Source organism: Heterodontus francisci, chromosome 18 (genome assembly GCF_036365525.1).
Source record: "Heterodontus francisci isolate sHetFra1 chromosome 18, sHetFra1.hap1, whole genome shotgun sequence".
NCBI classification, from domain to species: domain Eukaryota; kingdom Metazoa; phylum Chordata; class Chondrichthyes; order Heterodontiformes; family Heterodontidae; genus Heterodontus; species Heterodontus francisci.
In genome coordinates, this window is record NC_090388.1 from 51195217 (window position 1) to 51215626 (window position 20410).

The 20410-nt window shown below is 39.3% G+C and overlaps 1 protein-coding gene across 3 annotated transcripts in view; it reads right to left on the minus strand.

Moving 5' to 3' along the window:
• The window catches only part of arfgap2 (ADP-ribosylation factor GTPase activating protein 2), a 72983-nt gene that overhangs the window by 7236 nt on the left and 45337 nt on the right, over positions 1 to 20410 (minus strand). For 2 of the 3 annotated variants that reach the window (XM_068050738.1, XM_068050740.1), the window contains 8 exons: positions 18731 to 18783; positions 17272 to 17417; positions 13910 to 14041; positions 11185 to 11310; positions 6281 to 6412; positions 5725 to 5845; positions 3919 to 4009; positions 1579 to 1700 (listed from right to left, as the gene is read on the minus strand). In XM_068050738.1, coding sequence (XP_067906839.1) covers positions 1579 to 1700; positions 3919 to 4009; positions 5725 to 5845; positions 6281 to 6412; positions 11185 to 11310; positions 13910 to 14041; positions 17272 to 17417; positions 18731 to 18783 — 923 coding nt within the window. The remainder of the gene's footprint in view (positions 1 to 1578; positions 1701 to 3918; positions 4010 to 5724; positions 5846 to 6280; positions 6413 to 11184; positions 11311 to 13909; positions 14042 to 17271; positions 17418 to 18730; positions 18784 to 20410) is intronic. The other variant, XM_068050739.1, reaches the window with a different exon arrangement.

The window sequence follows — 20410 nt, forward strand, 5'->3', positions numbered from 1 at the left end:
GGCAGGATAAGTGAGTGGGCAAGAACATGGCAGATGGAATATAATGTGAGGAAGTGTGAAATTATCCACTTTGGAAGGAAAAACTGAATATTTTTTAAATGGTGAGACACTGAGAAATGTTGGTATTCAGAGAGACCTGGGTGTCCTTGCATATGAATTATATAAGGTTAATATACAGGTACAGCAAGCAATTATGAAAACAAATGGTTTGTGAGCCTTTATTACAAAGGGATTGGAGTATAAGAGATTTTTTACAATCCGTTTGTGATGTGGGTGCTGCTGACAAGGCCAGCATTTATTGCCCATCCCTAATTGCCACCTTCTTGAACTGCAGCAGTCCATGTGGTGTAGGTGCACCCACAGTGCAGTTAGGCAGGGAGTTCCAGGATTTTGACCCAGTGACAATGAAGGAACAGTGATCTATTTCCAAGTCAGGGTGGTGTCTGACTTGGAGGGAAACTTGCAGGTGGTGATGTTCCTATGTGCCTGCAGTCCTTGTTCTTCTGGGTGGTCAAGGTTGAGAGTCTGGACCTGAACATTGCAATCCTCAGCAAACATCCTCACTCTGACCTTATGATGAGGCCATTGAATTTATATCCCACTCAAGCTGCTGATCATGACAACCTTGCATGAAAGAGTGGTGAGCCTCAAAATTCCACCTATGTGCAACTAAGGAACTGTACATGGCGCTTGAAAGACGAACTAGTAAATCAGGTGATTCAAAATGTTCTGTTGTCACTGTGAATTGACAGGAATCATTATTTTACATGCCATTCCAAACACCTGGGTAAGATTTTTTGGACTGAAAGGTTCATTCATTTCCACACAACAGGTGAAATGGAGTGGGAGACAGGGAGGGAGATAGTGCAATTTTCTATCAATTTGCATCATATTATGGGCATTTTATGCTCTTAGTGAACCCATGACACTACTAATTGCATTCAGACCACCCAAATTAATTTCACCCTTACCTTCCAGCAGTGCAGCTGAATTAAAAACCCACAGGTAAGAGGACAATGTGCTTAACTACTGGTTCACTAAGTCTCATCCCACCAATTTTACTTTAAAAGGCAATGTTTAAATGCATCACCAACAACATTTCTTTCCAAGATAATTCTTCAGCAAAATTAGCTCTCACTTTAGAGACTTGATTGAATATTTTTGCAAACTTCTGAAATTACAAAGGATTCAAAAATTTGATTCATCTTTACTCAGATGTTAAAACTCCACTCAATTTGATTAAAAAAAAATTTGATTAGTGCTAATGGATCTCTTGATATCCTGGGGTCTACTTAATCTGACCTATCCCTTTACGTAATTCCTGTTGGAAGGCACTAATCGCAGCTGCTTGTAATTGGAACTGAAGTCATATTGCTTGAAAATTGAAAACCCCAGAACAATGGATTTCTAATTGATTCATATGACATTCTGTTGTATGACATTCTGTTGTATGATGGACATATGCCTAATGCAAAACTTTTATCTATAAGCAAATAATATATAGACAGACAGTTTAGCCACAATAATTTACATGAAAAAAGGCACTGAAAAATTACTTGTTATATAAATTATACCAACCTGAATGGAAGTCATCACTCCATTGGCCAGAACAGATAGCTTCCCGGCCACAGATCGAACACCTTGCTTAAATTGTGCCATGTCAGGAGCTGATGGCAACACGTTGGTTAGAGACATGTTTGCTTAAGTGAACAAATCAAATCAAATAATGAACATACAATCTTGATCAACCTTATAATATTCACTTCTAAATAAAATGCAATCACTATAAAAGAAATTGAGGAAAATAAAACTGAACACACAAAACACATCGGCTTCTTGGTCTTATCCATCAGTGTACTTAGTGTATTTGTAAACCTTGAAGAAAAAAAATGAAAGCAAAGCTTTCTTTCTAAAAAGTTCTATGCAAATGTTGGCAATGCTAAGTTCCAAAGCAGTTTAATTCAGGAAGATATGATTATATGAAATGCTGTTATTTTTCCCAGGGCAGGACTCTTCTGAAAATCTCTCCTTTTACCAAATAGTTCTCTGTCAGCTAGAGACCAGGGCAGTTTGGTGGCCTCTATCTATGCCACCAAAAGTGCACAATAGTAATGTGGGAATGTCATTGTCATAGCTTTTATTTTTCCAATTGAAGGAACGTCAAAATATTATATTCACAAATATTCTGTTACACCTAGTGGCTAAAGTGGAATATCCCTCCAATCTCTTGCAGCCATTCACACTTCCTGTTCAGAATTAGCATCATTTGTACGAGCTGTAAACTAAATGTGGCACCAAGAGAAAAATAAATAAAATGAATGTCTTTATGTTCTATAATAAAAACAAAGCCGAAGGTTGTAACACTAAGTTAGAAAATACCAGAAAAACTTCAGCTTTTCAACTTTGAATGAAGCACATGACAGTACATCATATAGAAAAAAGTAAATCCAGAACATTGTTTAAAAAGCTAAAATATTAGGTTGAAGGGGAACAGGTTGAAACTTGAAAAGGCAAATTTAAGATGTGATGGCAGCAAATTCTTCATGCAAAGGGATCAACATTCAGAATGGATTTCCAGGTAAGGTAGTGGAGGCAAAATTCTTGGAATCATAGAAGGATATATATCTGTGCTCTGCTGTGGCTATGTGGAGAGTAATCGGATATGTATTCCTCTCTAATGACCTTGTGAAGCATCAATCTTACAATATTGAAATTTACAAATGCTACGGAATCTGCCTCATTTACACCAAGGGGCGAATTTGATCAAAAAATCATTCATGTACAGACATGTTTATTAAGTTCTGCTGTGAAATTATTTATACTAGTGAAGTTCCAGTGGCCATAAAGAGAAAGAGAATCTTCGTTTCTTTAAGTAGTAGTATTTTGAAATCCCCTAACTGAAAATGGTACGTTCTATCCCTGACTTCGGTATCTGTAGACGTTGCCATTATGAGACGTACTTGCTAGGAACAGGAGTAGGATTTCCACAGCACTTTGTAAAAGTCTTTCCAGATTTTCCTCCTAAATGGTCCAGTTCTAATTTAAATATTGTGCCCCCAACAGAAATAGCTTCCCTATATCTACCCTATTGAATCCTCATCATTTTAAATACCTCCAATTAAAATACTCAAGGGAATATAAGCCTAGTTTATGCAGCCTGTCCTTAAGTAAGCCTTTAAGCCCTGGTAACCAATCTTAAATTGGTCGTCAGTGTAATTCTTAGCACACTGTGGATTATTTAGCAAATGCTGTCCAATCGCAGGATCACATCTAACGTTATACACTGCGTTTTGAGTTTTGCAAGCACGGGCTGGTTGGGTACAGCCCGTATCTTGCAAGTTGCGAACAGCAGAAGGGACATGTTGGGACATAGAACCTAGCATTATACTGGCATTGAAATTCATATATCACATTACTCATTTGTGCGATAGGCAGAACATCTTTTTGGTTTGACAGCAATATCCTGTTAGTGGCGAACACCACACATGCTGCTCCTGCGTGGCAATGGCTACCCAGATCAGATCATTTCTCGCTGTACATCGCGCAAACTTATGAATGGGCCCAAGGCTGTCTTTTTCAGCCTTGAAAAGTGCCCAGTCTACCTCAAATTATGTATCCCAAAAATTTGAGCATCAGGTAAAGCGAGCTGTTTCACACTGCTACTATGCAGCAGCAACATGTGTGGTGTTCGCCACTAACAGAACGCTGCCGTCAAGCCAAAAAGACGTACTGCTTATCACACAAATGAGTAATGTGAGATATGAACTCAATAAATCTTTCGAAGAAAAGAAATGAGGTGTGAAAACTCTGACAGGAGTTCGAAAATAATCACAATACAATCCTGCGTTCAATTTACATGCATACCCAGTTTTGAAGAGGTGTTTTTTCTCTAAACTTCATGCATTGCTGAACTCTTACCTGATGTTTGCTTTTTTTCACCCTCAAATAGATCAGCTGAGCTGATAGACGAACTTCCTGCAAATCGTTCCAGTCGAGTTTTGGCTTCATACTGCAGGCAAAAGATTCCAAAGTTAAAAAAAGGCTGCTTTTGTGATAATGAACACAATTAATTGTTGTTAAAACAGGATTTAATACCAGTTCTGTCCTTCAAGATGAATTGTAAAGTTACAGAATGCTTTGCAGAAACATAACTGAATTAAAATCTTTTAAAATAGGACTGTTATTGTTAAACTAACTGCTCTTTCTCCAAAGGAAAGTCTTCTGGACAGAGCAGTGCAAGGGCTTGTCTGCTATAGAAAAAGATACGTTTCTATCTCTCTTTGGAATTAAGACAAAGAGGAGCTAGGATCAACTACATAAATATTGGGCAGTTTTAGTATCAGATACTTTCAGGCACAAGACATGTGATTAGAGGTAAAAACAAATTCCTTCTATAAACTTGCCAAAATCCTAACCTCTGAAAAATATCTCAAGTTGCCACACTAGGCATCCCTGTGGCTTCTGAATGAAATTGCTAATTGGCACTGAAATTGACAATGAATCAAGTGGTGCCACACTCGCTAAGTTCTGGGTTCAGGCTGCTTCAGCTCATTTTCCACAGGATCTTTGTATATGGCAGAGAGAAATCATGGATTTATCCAATTTGACACTGAATTCCAAAGACAGCAACGTAACTTTCTTTTTAAAAAGACAAGAAAGAACTTCATTTCTATATATAAGCCACAGATTATATGTAAATATTACATTGCAAATAATTATTGGGAGGGTAATTTTTTTTTCAAATAAATGTTTCTATTAACACGAATAACGATCTCCATTTGAGGTATAGCAACCAATTATGAATTCTATTTGTTATGAGGTGCATCTGAAAGCTCCACATAGTCAATAAAAATTTGTTTGCATGCATGGTTAATAATTGTAAGTGCTAGTTTATTTCTTAAAACAGTACTAGATACAGTTCACTACTTAAGGCTGGATTTTACGCCGGGCGGAAGGAAGCAGGCCACCGACATAGAAGTCAGCAGCCAACCCGCTTCTGCCCAGCCCGGGGCTCCGACCAACATTTTGTGGTCCCCGGGCTTGAACTGTTCCGAGGTGGAACTTCCACTCGCTGGAGGGAGTAAGTCCTGCCTCATCGGCCGTCCCAGCAGCGCCACTGGGAGCGATGGCCACTGCTGGGACTGCAGCCCAGCCAAAGACGTGCATAGAGCCAGGAGTCCAGATAAGTCAGGGTTGCATCGCCGGGCTAATCGTCGTTGCCAGTTTCTTCGGGCCCCCCTCCGGTGCGCTGAGAGGCCAGCAGCTTTCACTGGGCGGCCTTTCACGTCTCCTGGATGCCCGCTTGCCACGGGTAAAATCCCTGTGGAGGTGGGCGAAGGCCTTTAAGTGGCCACTTACAGGCCTTGATTGTCCTGGGCCGGGCAGCCCGTTTCTCACCACCACACCACCCCCCCCCCCCCCTCCCCCACTCTGGTAAAGTGGGATGGAGGAGGGAGCGGGTAGGGAAGGCCTCCTGATCAATTTTATGCCACCACCCCCCCACGCTGGGGTGGTGTGAAATTTCAGCCTTGATCTTCTTACTAAGAAATTGGTTAACTGGTTTGACCTGTTCTGCACTGCTGAAATCTGTTTTTACAGAGATTCATTCAGCACAGAAATGTTACTGTTCCACACTGTCAGTACTGAATGTTGCATGCATCTGAACAGATAGTACCCAGTTAACTCAACAGACTGATCATATTCAGAAAATGGTGGAACACGCACCTCCGCAGAATCCTGTTTGCCAAAATACATATCCGAAGAAATGGCTTTGACATTACCAAATTTCCTCTGTGCTTCTTCAGAGACCACTACATAATCTAATTCTGGTTTACGACGTGCAGGCCTGGGGAAAGATGGGAGAAATTAGACACCAATGTTGAAACTAGGATCAACAAAGAGTTACAAAACAGAAGTCTCTTCTGTGTCATCAATCTGCATTACATCCATCTTTGTGTAAATGTTTCTAGAGTTCACTTTAGAGTTGAAAATGGAATGTACAGAAGTACACAATTATAGTCAATCAGGCATTAAATTAACAAATAATTTGCAATGAAATATGTTGGTTAAAAAATACTAAATGAAGTATAATCAAGTCAGAGGCTAAAAAGAAAAATAAGTTTCGGCCAAGTCTAACATAGATTTCTGTGCTATTCTTAAATGGATTTAAGTAAAACATAAATTAAGAAAAAAGGTCTGATTTTCTCATCTGTTGAAAGCATGGAGTATGTGTAGAAAGAAAGCATAATAGCAAATAGGATATCTTCATGAGAAGCTATACCCATCATTTAATGATATTTTTGAAGTAAATTTGTCTCTCTCTCGACTGCTGCTTTCCATTTTCCAAAAGGAATCACTATTGTCGTCCCATTTTGAATATGTGCCTCCCATATCTAGTGGATCATCGAAATACCTAAAGAGTTGGAAAGGAGGGAAGAGGGGAAAGTTATAGGTTTCACAAAATGTTAACTTTTCCATTGTAGGCTTGAACAGAATGGATTCTAGATGCAATAACTTGTTTTTCTGCTTGGACGCCTCCTCTCCAAATTATTCCTCCATATCTGCACTTAATGTATTCATCATCAGCAACTGATGTACGTTAAAGGCAGTCAGCATAATGACAACAAAATACTACTTTTTTTAAAAAAGCATACGAATTCACAAAAGAAACCAAATTTCAGAAACAGTGTCTGGATGAAAGGTAGTATTTGTTTACCCAGAGATCTGGTATAATAATCATTGGAGTCATATTAAACTGAACCCAAATCAATACCAGTCATCAAGATTCAATACATATAAAAGCTATGACTTTTTCAATGCAGAAAAATCCCATTCAATTAAAAAGAACCAATTTGCATTTAGAAAAGAAATGGTTTACATGAATTTAAATACTTAATGTAGGCATATGTGGAAGTCAGTCACAGCAAGGTCCCACAAACAACAAATGAGATAAATGATCTGTTACTCATGTTGGTAGTGTTGGCTGAAGGATTATTGACCAGGGCATTGGCACAACTCCCCTGCTCTTACTCAAATAATGCTATGGTGTATTTTTACATCTAAATGAGCTGGCCAACAATGCCTCGGTTTTAACGCCTTATTCAAAATACTACACATCTGGCAATGCAACACTACATCAGTAACATACCAAAAAGTGTCAGCGCAGATTATCTGCTCATGTCTTGGATTGTGACATGACCGCAAGACCCTCTGACTCTGAGGTGAGAGTAATGTACACACATGGTCTGGATAGCCTTTGAACACTTATAGGCCAGATTTATACCCATTGAAAAGACGTAGTGTTATTTTCAGATTCTTGCTGAAACCTCTGAAAACTTCACATAAAATCAATCAATCTGAAGTGCAGAAACTGTTAAGTAGACAAACATGGTAGCCATCTTGCAAAATTCAGGAAACAGCAATGAATCCGTTTATGGTGGTGCTTATTTAAGCAAGAATGTTAGCCATTGGACTGGAAGAACCTCCTGCTTTGAATACTTTTTTTTTTTTAAATTGGCTGTTGGGATGCAAGCATCACTGGCAAGGCCAGCACTGCTTACCCTTTCCTAGCTGCCCTTGAGCAGGTGGTGGTGGAGTCACCTTCTTGAAGTGCAGCACTGGACATGGTGTAGGAACACGCATAGTGCTGTTAGGGAGGGAGTTCCAGGATGTTGACCACGTGACAGTGAAGAAACGGTGATATAGTTCCAAGTCAGGGAGGCGTGCAACTTAGAGGGGTGATGTTCCCATGCATCTGTTGCCCTTGTTCTTCTAGGTGGCAAAGGTCATGGGTTTGGAAAGTGCTGTCGAAGGAGCCTTGGCGAGTTGCTGCAGTTCATCTTGTAGATGGTACACACTGCTGGTCACTGTGTGTCGGTGAATGTTTAAGGTGATGATGGGGTGCCAATCAAATGGGCTGCGTTGTGTCAAGGTTCCCGAGTGTTGTTGGAACTGCACTCATTCAGGCAAGTGGAGAGTATTCCATCACACTCCTGACTTGTGCCTTGTAGATGGGTGGATAGGCTTCTGGGAGTCAGGTGGTGAGTTACTTACAGCGCAAGTCCCAGTCTCGGCTCTTGTAGCCGCAAGTTTTAAATGGCTGGTCTGATTAAGTTTTTGGTCAATGGTAACTGTGGATGTTGATGCTGATGTTAATGTCATTGAACATCAAGGGGAGATGGTTAGATTCTCTCTTGTTGGAGATGGTCATTGCCAAGCCTGAATGTTATCCTGGTCTTGCTGCATACAGGCACAGACTGCTTCAGTGTCTGAGGAGTTGCATATGAACTGAATACTGTACAATCATTACTGAACATTCCCAATTCGGACCTTACGTTGGACGGAAGGTCATTTTTGAAGCAGCTGAACATGATTGGGCCTAGGACACTACCCCGAAGAACTCCTGCAGTGATGTCCCAGGACCGAGATCATTAGCCTCCAACAACCACAACCGTCTTCCTTTGTGCTAGGTCTAACTCTAGCCAATGGAGAGTCAAGAATTTTCCTCAGATTTAATAGAAGTGTATAAGATTATGACTAGCTTAGATATGCTAGACAAAGAAACACTGTTCCCATTAACAAATAGCACTCGGACTAGGGAACACAGATTGAAAGTTTTGGGCAAAAGATGCAGGGGGAATATAAGGAAGCATTTTTTTTTTTTAAAACTCAGCAGGAGGTAATGACCTGGAACCTGCTTTCCACAAGGATCGCGGAAACGGAGATGATCAATGACTTCAAGAGGAAGTTGGATGGCCACCTGAGAGAAACAGGCTTGCAGGGCTACATACAGGGATTGAACTGTGAAGTGGGACTCACAGAATAGCTCCGTGGAGAGCTGACATGGACTCAATGGACCAAATGGCCTCCTTCAGTGTCGTAACTGACTATGACTCTATATGCTAAGCTGGGCAAGGTCTTCCCCTGAAGGACATTCGTGAACCAGAAGGATTTTTAAGTCAATTGTAGCTTCATAATCATTATTACTAAGACTAGCATTTTTTTCCTGATTTATTGATTAATTGAATTTAAATTCCCCCAGCTGCCATGGTGGGATCTGAACTCATGTCTCTGGAGCATTAGTTCAGGCCTCTGGATTACTAGTCCCTCATTATTACCTGTAATTAGAAACAAAAATAGATACATTTATATTTTGTTAAATAAAGTTCAAAGTTATCAAGTGATTTTTAGTAGACAATGCATCTTCCTTATGATGAGGCAGTGTTTAATTTTATATTTTCATATCACATCTCACCACTTTATGGGACATGCACTGAGCATGCACTGTTAAATACCTGCAGAGTGCCTGACTCAAGGGTCATACGGACAGGTCATGAAGGAATATTTTGTAAGATAATACCATCCACTACACACTATCCACATTTGTGGGACATCAACTTGTATTTATATGGCTCCTTTAACATAGTAAAATACCCAAGGTGCTTCACAGGAGCACTAAACAAAATCTGGCATTGAGCTGCATAAGATGATATTAGGGTAGGTGACCAAATGCTTGATCAGAGGTAGGTTTTAAGCAGTGTCTCCAAGAAGGGAAGAGGGAGAGGCATGGAAAGGTTTAGGGAGAGAATTCCAGGGCTTAGGGCCTTGGCAGCTGAAGGCACACCAGCTAATGGTGGAGTTTAAACAATTAATAGTAATCCTTATGAAGCACTGTTGGACACCCAGCTCTACCCCACTACTGTCTCTAAATTGACAGACTGCTTATCCAGTACTGGATGGGCAGAAATTGTCTCCAATTAAATATTAGAAAGACTGAAGCCATTGTCTTCGGTCCCCGCCACAAACTCCCTCGTCGTCAATTCCATCCCTCTCTGACAACTGATGCTGAACCAGACTATTTGCAACCTTAGTGTCATATTTGACCCAAGATAAGCTTTCCATCACATATCCACGCCACCAAGACTGCCTCAACAATTTCACAGCATCACCTCTGCCCCCATTTTGTTTCCTTTGACTTTGCAGGTTTTGATTTTACTCATTTTTGCTTTCAGACGGCAGCTGTTCAGCATTCTGCCATTCACACCTACTCTCGACATATCTTTTGTTTCTTTACTTGTCCCATTACCACTCCCTTTGGCTTTGCACCACCAACTCTTTTGTCATTTAATCTCCTGCCTTCCACCCTATCACAGACCTTCCCTTTTGTTGTTTTTCCCATCCCCCCCCCCCTTTCACTTGCTTAAAACCTATTACATTTCTATCTTTTCCCAGTTCTAATACAGCATCATCGACCTGAAACGCTAACTGATGCTCCCTGACCTGCTGAGTATTTCCAGCATCTTCTGTTTTTATTTCAGATTTCTAGCATCTGTAGTATTTTGCTTTTGTAACTTATTTTTCTTTTATTTTCATAGAGTATCAATTGTAACAAGAATCCAGTGATAACTGATACCGTTCCAACTAATATCTCAAACAGGTATCATACGGACATCAAGAAAAGAGCTGGAAGTTGACAGGGGTGCTGTGGAAGGGTGGAGGCTGTTAGGAACGCATGAAAATAAAAGTATCAACCCAACTTGCCTGCTGATTTAAGGTACTGTGAATCACTTTGAACGCTTCTTTTCTGAAGAGCAAGACTCTCAAGTCATTTTGTTTTTCATCCCCCTTATAGTATTCCTGCATCACAAACTGTGCACAGGGGAGCTAAGTAGATGGGTGACCTCATTTCAAGTTTGTATCAATGCTGCTCCAAAACCATGCACTACTAAGGCAACTGAGCACTTCTCAGCCGAGGGATAATTGATCTGCCTCTTACAGAATGGCATTGCAAACATGTGGTGCAAGGTCACTTCCCTACGTTCTTTCAACCAAAGTCATGTTTGTAACACCCAGAGACAATTCAGAGTTTTTCTGTTTATTCAGTGACTGAAATGTTCCAAAGTTGAAAGGGAATAAGAGTTACAAAACTATTAAATTATTCAGGAGAAACATTTGGACCCATTGAATGATTTACATTGCTAATAAAGTTTAATTATACTTCAGGTTCTTCTTACATCATTACCACTGAGGTTCCATGCTTCAATGTTTTGCTGAGGAAATAACCAGTAGCAGCCCTAATACATTTTTAACATTTCATCTTTCTAGTAACCTCATGTATTTTCTCCTTTGCAATACATTGTAACACTCGTTTCTTCAGGTTCAAACATAGGAAGACATTTCACTTACCTGAGATGAGAAGTAGTAAATGCAGGTTCTTCATCTTCATCATACTTTCTCCTGGAAGATTTTGCAACAGTGGGTGTCTCTTGTTCTATAGTTTGCATATCTGATAATACAGAATGGGAAACTCCACTGCAAGAATAAAAGCGAGAAAAAGCAGAACATTATAGGGTAGCACAACACAAAGCTCTACTTTATTGCGTTAGTACTTTACCGACAAAAAAAAATACATTTTGAAATTGGCTAAAACAAAATGAACACCCAGATTCAGACACAAAACCTTTTGCAACATTACTGAAATACATTACAAGGAAACCCTCCTCCATCACTATATTTATCTTAAGAGTCTAAAATATTGACAACATTTCTACATATTACTCAAATCACCTACGACACTCCACATGGGGAACCAAGAACAAAGGCAGTCCTCAGGCAATCTTGGGTGAGGGGGCAGAGTGGGCAGATGTAATTCAGTTCTTATTTTAAAGTCATATATTCTGACCTTACTTTTATATATTTATTATTGACTGTTAAACATTAAAATTGACGGTACATTTGTAAAACAGAGAAATAAAGTTGGTTCAACTATAGGAATTTCACTGCAGTACAGGCCGCGGAGCTGAGAGGTGCAAAAGTGAGGCACTACAAATCTCTAACAGCTGGAGAGTGTAATTACAGCATGGCACATTTACATAGGCAGCTTCCACTATAAATGTTATGAAAGTGCTTCCATTTTAAAAATATTTTTGAGGACTTCTGTTTAAAAATTGTGAAAATTGATACCTTGGAAAGACTGAAGAGATTCCATAATGCTGGACTTTATTAAAAAACAAACCTTTACTGGAAGTCACATGTCTTAAGCTTAATAAATATCAAGAGCCTTGATGACTATGGGAGTTGTTTACAGAGGAGTGACATGTCTAGATTTATGGTGGTCAAGAGCTGGTTTCGTTTTTAGATAATGTTCTGAGTCAGCTGGGGGTAAGCCTGCTAAGAGATAAGTCACAAACTCATCCTTTTTCCACCTCTTTCAGAACCCCTGAGAATCCAATGTGATAGGTGAAACCCCTGATGCAGTGATTTCTCCTGAAAAGCCTCCCAGACAAATCCTCGACATTGCCTGAAAATAACTTCTCCAAAAAGATCCCAATGACAGCCATCTACGCATATTTGGAAGCCAGAATAAAGAACTAGCTAGGAACTTACCATATCTTATCCCTTTCCTTCAAGAATTAACAAGTATTTGGACAAAGAATTTTTTGGGCTTTTTTGTAGAGATCTCTGCAGAGAAAACGTCTTTATTTTTTCTTTAACCTGTGTGTGGGCGCGTGTTGGGTTAATTTAGAAGGGAACTTTCATATTTCAACCTGTGTATTAATAAGCTTTACATCTTTATTGAATAAGTCCTGTTTTATAATAAATCAAGAATTTTGTTTCATAAAGAAACCTGGTTGATGGATTTTATTCTGAAACTAGAATAAAGTATATAATTGGCCATATCAATAACTGGGTAAAACATTTAAATATATGTTGTAACCCGTGGAGAAGTGAAACTAGAGAAAGACAGTGCTCTCTTCCAGCCTCGGTCATAACAACGCGAACATGAATGTATATGGAATAAAGGTGATATAAATGCGTGTCAAAAACAAAAGACAAATGCAGACAAGTACATACAAACATACATTCTATAAATAGCTGGACAGAGCACGAAAAGACAAATTTGGATCTGGTCGAGCAAAATGACCCAAGCTGTGCTTCAGAGAATCAAGTAACAAAACAATTTTATTTTACTTTTTTTTAAAAAACTAGTAATGTATTTATTAAAACCTCCTTAGCCCAAGTCTGTCTTACTGATGATAGGAAATTGAGTGCAATGAAAAGGAGCATTTGGACTAAATTTCTAAAAGCAAGGTAACTGTCTAAAAATGTCTGAGTTGTTAATTTGGAGCACTGCTAGGTAAAACAGATTGATGAAGCTGCTTTGCAAATAGACCAAATATTTTACAGGGTAGGCATCTTCTATCATGTCTGAAGAAAAGTACTACATAGCGCTGCACATCAGTTAATATGATGGCTGAAGGGGCTTATTTTAATGGATGAGGGACGAGGTTAATGCCAACTTGTTTTAAGCTCATGGCCCTCGGCAATTGCCACATGCCTGTTGCATAAAATTTTTATTTGTTTTAGATCAAAAAATGGTAGTAGCTTACTTCAGTTGAAATCAAACAGAAGGTATCTATTGAAGCTTAGATTTCAACAGAAACTCTGATCACAATATTTTTCTTTGTACTTGGCATTGTGGGTATAAGGTTATGTTAAAGGTCAAACACTGCTTGGAAGCAAGGCAATAATTAAAGTTATTTCCATTACAAATTCTCAACATTCCCCATTTTAGTTCTTGCCCATCTCAAGCACCATGCTTGCTGGCTAGGGTAGGCAAGTAATCCATTAGGTGTCTGCCATTCCGGAGTCATACACTACAAGACAAATGCAAGTAACCCAATGTGATGCACGCTTCAATTTCCCCTGCCCTATGACTCTTTCCATCCCCATGAGAGAAGCCCTTCTCTTAGAAGAATAGCAGAAGTTCCGAATTATCCATGGGAGTCCACATTCTATCATTCAGTGATGCAGTATCAAACCGCTACCGACTTACTACGCCATCTAATTTAAATGTACTTGCCACTTTGCTACCCTTCATCTTCCTCCTGTTGTAGTTTAAGGTACTTACACTCTGCTGCTGAAGCCCATGCCCAGTCGCTCTGCTTGTTCCTTCTTTTTGCCTTCCAATTTTTTCAATTTCTCATCTTCCTTCTTTCTTTGTATTTCCAGGTCTTGGTATGCAAGCCGAAGAGATGAAACTCTGGAATAGAGAATTTCTTTTGCTACATTTCCTACTTTGAACAGGCACTTAACCAATTGAACTCAGAGAATAATAGAACGGTTACAGCACAGAAGGATGCCATCTGGCCCATTGCGTCCGTGCCAGCTCTCTGCAAGAACAACTCACCTAGTCCCACTCCCCAGCCTTCTCCCCACAGTCCTGCCATTTTTTTCATCATCTAATTATCCAATTCTTTTTCAAAGGCCTCAATTGAATCTGCCTCCACCACAATCTCAGGCAGTGCATTCCAGATCCTAACCACTCGCTGCGTAAAAAAGATTTTTCTCACATCACCGTTGCTTCCCTCCGCCCCCGCCCCAATCACCTTAAATCAGTGTCCTCTGGTTCTCAATTCTTCCACCAACAGGAGTAGTTTCATCTATCTATTCTGTCCAGACCTCTCATGATTTTCAACACCTCTGTCAAATCTCCTCAATCTTTTCTTTCTAATAACATCTCCAGCTTCTCCAATCTACTACGTAACTGAAGTTCTTCATCCCTGGAACCATTCCTGTGAATCTTTTCTGCATCCTCTCTATCCTTCCGGAAGTGTGGTGCTCAGAATTGGACACAATACTCCATTTGAGGCCAAACCAGTATTTTATACAGGTTTACCATAATTTCCTTGCTTTTGTACTCAATGCCCCTGTTTTCATGCCCAGGATCCCATATGCTTTACTCACCGCTTTCTCAACCTGCCCTGCCACCTTCGACGATTTGCGCACATAAACCCCCAGGTTCCTCTGCTCCTGCACCCAATTTAGAATTATACCTTGTTTTATATTGCCGCTCACCGTTATGCTTACTAAAATGAATCACCTCACATTTCTCTGCATTAAATTTCATCTGCCACTTGTTTGTCCATTCCACCAGCCTGTCTATGTCCTCTTGAAATTTATTACTATCCTTCTCAGTTCACAATGCTTCCAAGTTTTGTGTCATCCACAAATTTAGAAATTCTGTCTTGTGTACTGAAGTCTAGGCAATTAATATAAATCAAGAAAAGCAGAGGTCCTAACACCAACCCCTGGGGGACTCCACTACTTACATCCCTCCATCTGAAAAACAACCGTTCACCACTAATTTGTTTCCTGTCACTCTGCCAATTTCGTATCCATGCAGCTACAGTCCCTTTAATTCCGTGAGCTCTAACTTTGCTGGTAAGTCTGTTATGTGGCACCTTATCAAATGCCTTTTGGAAGTCCATTTACACCACATCAACTGCATTACCCCTATCAACCCTCTGTTACCTCATCAAAAAACTCAAGCAAGTTAGTTAGATATGATTTTTGCTCAACAAATCGGTGCTGGCTTTCCTTAATTAATCCACTTTTGTACAAGTGACCGTTAACTCGGGACAAAATAATCTTTTCAAAATGCTTTCCCACAACCAAGGTTAAACTGACTGGCCGGTAATTGCTGGGCTTATCTTTAAGCACTTTTTTGAACAAGGGTGCAACATTCACAATTCTCCAGTCCTCTGGCGCCACTCCTATATCTAAGTAGGATTGGGAGATTAGGGCCAGTGCCTACGCAATTTCCACCCTTACTTCCTCAACACTTGAGAATCTATTTCAATACAGCAACAAAATCCACATTATGGCGAACTTTACAATGAGAAAATGAACACTAATTATGCAATATACGCAAACTACTTGGCTTCAAAAAAACCATACAAAATTCAAAAATTGTATGTGAATTAAGAGACAGCTTTGTTATCACACCTGTGGAGAGAGAAGCAGACGTAACGTTTCAGGTTAATGACCCTTCTTCAGAACTGGCAAATATTAGAAATGTGAAAGGTTTTAAGCAAGTAAAAAGAGGGGTGGGGCGAGAGATAACAAAGGAGGTGTAGATGGGACAAGGTCACAGAGAATAACCGACCAGAAGGTCATGGAGCAAAGGCAAACAATATGTTAATGGTGTGTTGAAAGACAAAGCATTAGTACAGATAGGGTGTTAACGGACTGAAAACTGAACAGCCGCAAGTACAAACATGAAAAAAGCAGCGGGTAGGCAAACTGAATAAACTAAGATAAAATAAAACAAAATATATAAAAAATAACTAAAAATAAAAGTAAAATGGGGGGCCCCATCATGCTCTGAAATGACTGAACTCAGTGTTCAGTCCGGCAGGCTGTAGCGTAATGCCTGCCAGACTGAATATTGAGTTCAATCATTTCAGAGCATGACGGGCCACCCATTTTACTTTCATTTTTAGTTATTTTTTCTTTTTTATATATTTTGTTTATTTTATTTTATCTTAGTTTGTTCAGTTTGCCTACCCGCTGCTTTTTTCATGTTTGTACTTGCGGCTGTTCAGTTTTCAGTCCGTTAACACCCTATCTGTACTAATGCTTTGTCTTTCAACACACCATTAACATATTGTTTGCTTTTGCTCCATGACCTTCTGGTCGGTTATTCTCTGTGACCTTGTCCCATTTACACCTTCTCCTTTGTTATCTCTTGCCCCACCACCGCTTTACTTGCTTAAAACCTTTCACATTTCTAATATTTGCCAGTTCTGAAGAAGGGTCATTGACCTGAAACATCAACTCTGCTTCTATCTCCGCAGATGCTGCCAGACCTGCTGATTATTTCCAGCATTTCTTGTTTTTATTTCAGATTTCCAGCATCCGCAGTATTTTGCTTTTATTTGCTATTGCACCTCTTTGAAACAAGTATTGAAACTGTCTTAGGCAGTCTCTAGTCAGGCATAACCTCTGATACAACACGATATTGTAAATGAAGAACTCCTTGCATTGAGACATGTTGTTCTCTCAAAGCTTTGTGGGGTTGTTACTTTATTCCTGTGTCCATACCAAATGGCAAATTGACTGCAGACAGTATTAAGCTATTTAATACTACTGGCTAACAATTTCAATTAATCGAATGGACGGTCATATTTAACAGACTACTGCACGAGTTTATTTTAATGATATAAACTAATATACACATTGTCAGTCACACTGCATTGAACCCTCAGTTTTCTGTGCCAAAGACAGGGAGGAATTAGGTTCATGTCTGTGAACCTCAATACAGTGAGTTACTGGATAATGCCACTTTTCCTAAAGCACTTTGGGATGTCCACTGATCATGAAAGGTGCTATATAAATGCAAGTCTTTTATTTTTTTTTAAAAAGATGTCGGTGAGTAATTCACATTGATATAGAAATTGTACTTGGAAACAAAATTCTAATTTTACATACATTGATTCTTCCTTCTCAAACTTCTTCCTGTTGTTCAAATCTTCTTGTTCTTTCATTCGATCTGCAGCCTGAGCCTGTTTATCAATTTCATTGAAGCTGTGGCTAGTAACTTTTTGTGCCCCTAAACCAGCCTTCTTGGCACCTAGCTGTTTAAAAACGGGGAAGACAATACAATTAACCTATTTTCCTAATTCCTCAAACAGCAGCATCTCATACAACCATACCAGTCACAACGAACGTTTTCTTTCTTTAGGTTGAGTTGATTCATGCAACTGTTTTGAATTAGCAGTATTACTGAGATAACAATGGGCTTATTTCACACAAGAAATGACAAGGCTGAACACAAAAGATTCGGTCTTAACTGATCAAGCTACCCTCATGAAACCAGACACCCAATGTAAAAATTAAAACATGCATTTAAATTAGTAACATTACAGAACAAATATCAGCAAGCACACACAGATGTGTATATAGATCTCCCAAGATAATACTCATAACGTATTGGATGGTAAACTATTTTACAATAATGAGTATTGTACCATGTAATGAATTATTCTGCTAGTCAGGTGTAGTTAACCAGAGTCTAATTCTTGTAAATGGGTATCCTAAGGTCAATTAAATATTTAATACTTTTACATAGGATATAGGACACAGAAACAGGCCATTCAGCCCAACCAGTCAGTGCCAGTGTTTTATGCGCTATTTGAGCCTCCTCCCATCTTTCCTCATTTAAATTTATCATAACACTCTATTCCCTTCACCTTCATATGCTTGTCTAGCTTCCCCTTAAATGCATCTATGATATTCACTCAACCACTCCCTGTGGTAGCAAGTTCCACATTCTCACCACTCTTTACCCAAAGATATTTCTGCTGAGTTTCCTATAGGATTTCTTGATTACTATCTCATATTGATGGCCTCTGGTTATGCTCTTCCCCACAAGTGGAAACATTCGCTCCAGATCTACTTAACCAAAACCTTTCATAATTTTAAAGACTTCTATTTCATCACCCTCAGCTTTCTTTTTCAAAAAAGACCCAGCTTGTTCATCCTTTCCTGATACGTATACCCACACATTTATCATTCTTGCAAAGGTGAGGAAAACTTGAAGAGTGGCAGATGGTTGTAAATTATTAGATCCAATTCAGAAGAATGCAGCATGGAATGACTGAATTTCTTATTTTTTGTGACACGTTTTGACATGTCTGAAGGGCTACACTGCAATCCAAAACAGACAACGAGGTGGATACAGAAAATGAGACAGGGTTCTCAGTTTGTGATTACTAACAAGTGTTTTTTGCTGCAATATGTAGTTGGCAGTTTTGCCACAGCTAGTAATGTGGCTTTGTGAGGAGGAAGGAAATACAGGATTCTAAGACAGACACAATAAAGTAGCCCTATTAATCACAAAAGCCATTTAAAACCTAAAATTATACTAGAAATAACTCAAAATACACACCATTTTCTTTGCTGCAGAAGGCTTCTTCTTTGTTATGATAGAGGACTTGACTCCTGTCAACAAATCCAAATTAGCAGTTAGTATATTTCCCTATTCAAGACATTAATTTGAGAAAACAATGCATTTCACAGGAAACAAATGTCAAATGTATTGAAATTGATGTTCAATCATAAATTATACAATTCCAAAATACATGTCCATGCAATAGAATCTTAGCCATATTATACAAAATGCTCAAGGTACTTTGTCTGAATCAGGATTTGCAGGTCTATATTATCACTAAATTACACTAAAAAATTGACTTTATAAAAATATTTTGTTTTCTGAACAAGCTTTTTGCACAAGCAATAGCAGCACAGTGTGAAAAGAACAGTGCTCATAGCCATGAAAATTCAGAAACTCAAATTACTACAGGTAAAAATTAAAAGAGTAAGCATTTCACCAGTTAGTTTTGTGGGAAGACAGCATGGACAATGATACAAGTGAATTAAATTAACCCTTTCCAGCCATTTTTCAAGAGAAAGCAAGCTTATAATGGCAGCTAAGATCAGGTGAATACCCTTTCCTGTACCTTTCTTTGTTATGCTATGCAAATGAATGATGCCTTGCTTCAGTAATGACTCAGATAAGCATATACTGAAATTGTTATTTAAAAGTTGATATGAGATAGGCAAACAGAGTAAAGAGTACAATTACTGCTTAATAATACTTGCAGATGAAGAGTAGAACTGCAGTTAGTGATAGCTGCAGGTAACTATTACATACTTCTCTTTCTGCTATTCTAGCGAAGGCATGGGGTTAAATCATGTGTAACAGATCACATTCCTGGATATGAAATTTACTAATTGTGCCAAATATTTTTTCCAGCTTAGAATCACTGACAGGCATAGCATCCTAGCACACGAAACACAAAAAGTTAGTACGCAGGTACAGCAAGTGATTAAGAAAGCAAATGAAATGTTGTCGTTTAGTGCAAAGGGAATGGAACACAAAAGTAGAGATGTTTTGCTACAGTTGTACAAGGCATTGGTGAGACCACATCTAGAGTATTGTGTACATTTTGGTCTCCTTACTTAACAAAGAATATAATTGCATAGGAAGCAATTTACAGAAGGCTCACTTGACCGATTCCTGGGATGAGAGGGTTATCTTATGAGGAAAGTTTGGACAGGTTGGGATTGTATTCATTGGAGTTTAGATGGACGAGAGGTGATCTTATTGCAATATACAAGATCCTGAGGCAACTTGGCAGGGTGGATGTTGAAAGGAGGTTTGCCTTGTTGGAGAGACTAAAACTAGGGGGCATAGTTAAAAAATAAGGGGTCTCCCATTTAAGACGAGATGAGGAGAAATTTTTTTCCCTCAGAAGTTCGTGAGTCTGTGGAACTCTCTTCCCTGGAGAACAGTGGAGGCAGGGTCATTGAATGCTTTTAAGGCAGAGGTAGACAGATTCTTGACAAACAAGGGAGTCAAAGGGTATCGGGGGTCGGCAAGAAGGCGGAGAGAGTCCGCAAACAGACCAGCCATGATCTTACAGAATGGCGAAGCAGGCTCGAGAGGCCAAATGGCCTACTCCTGCTCCTAGCTTGTATGTTCGTATGAAGGATGAGGGGAGGAGAAAGACAGAAAGGGAGAGGGAGCATGACGAAGAGAGAGAAGGAGCAGAAAGAAAAAGGGAAG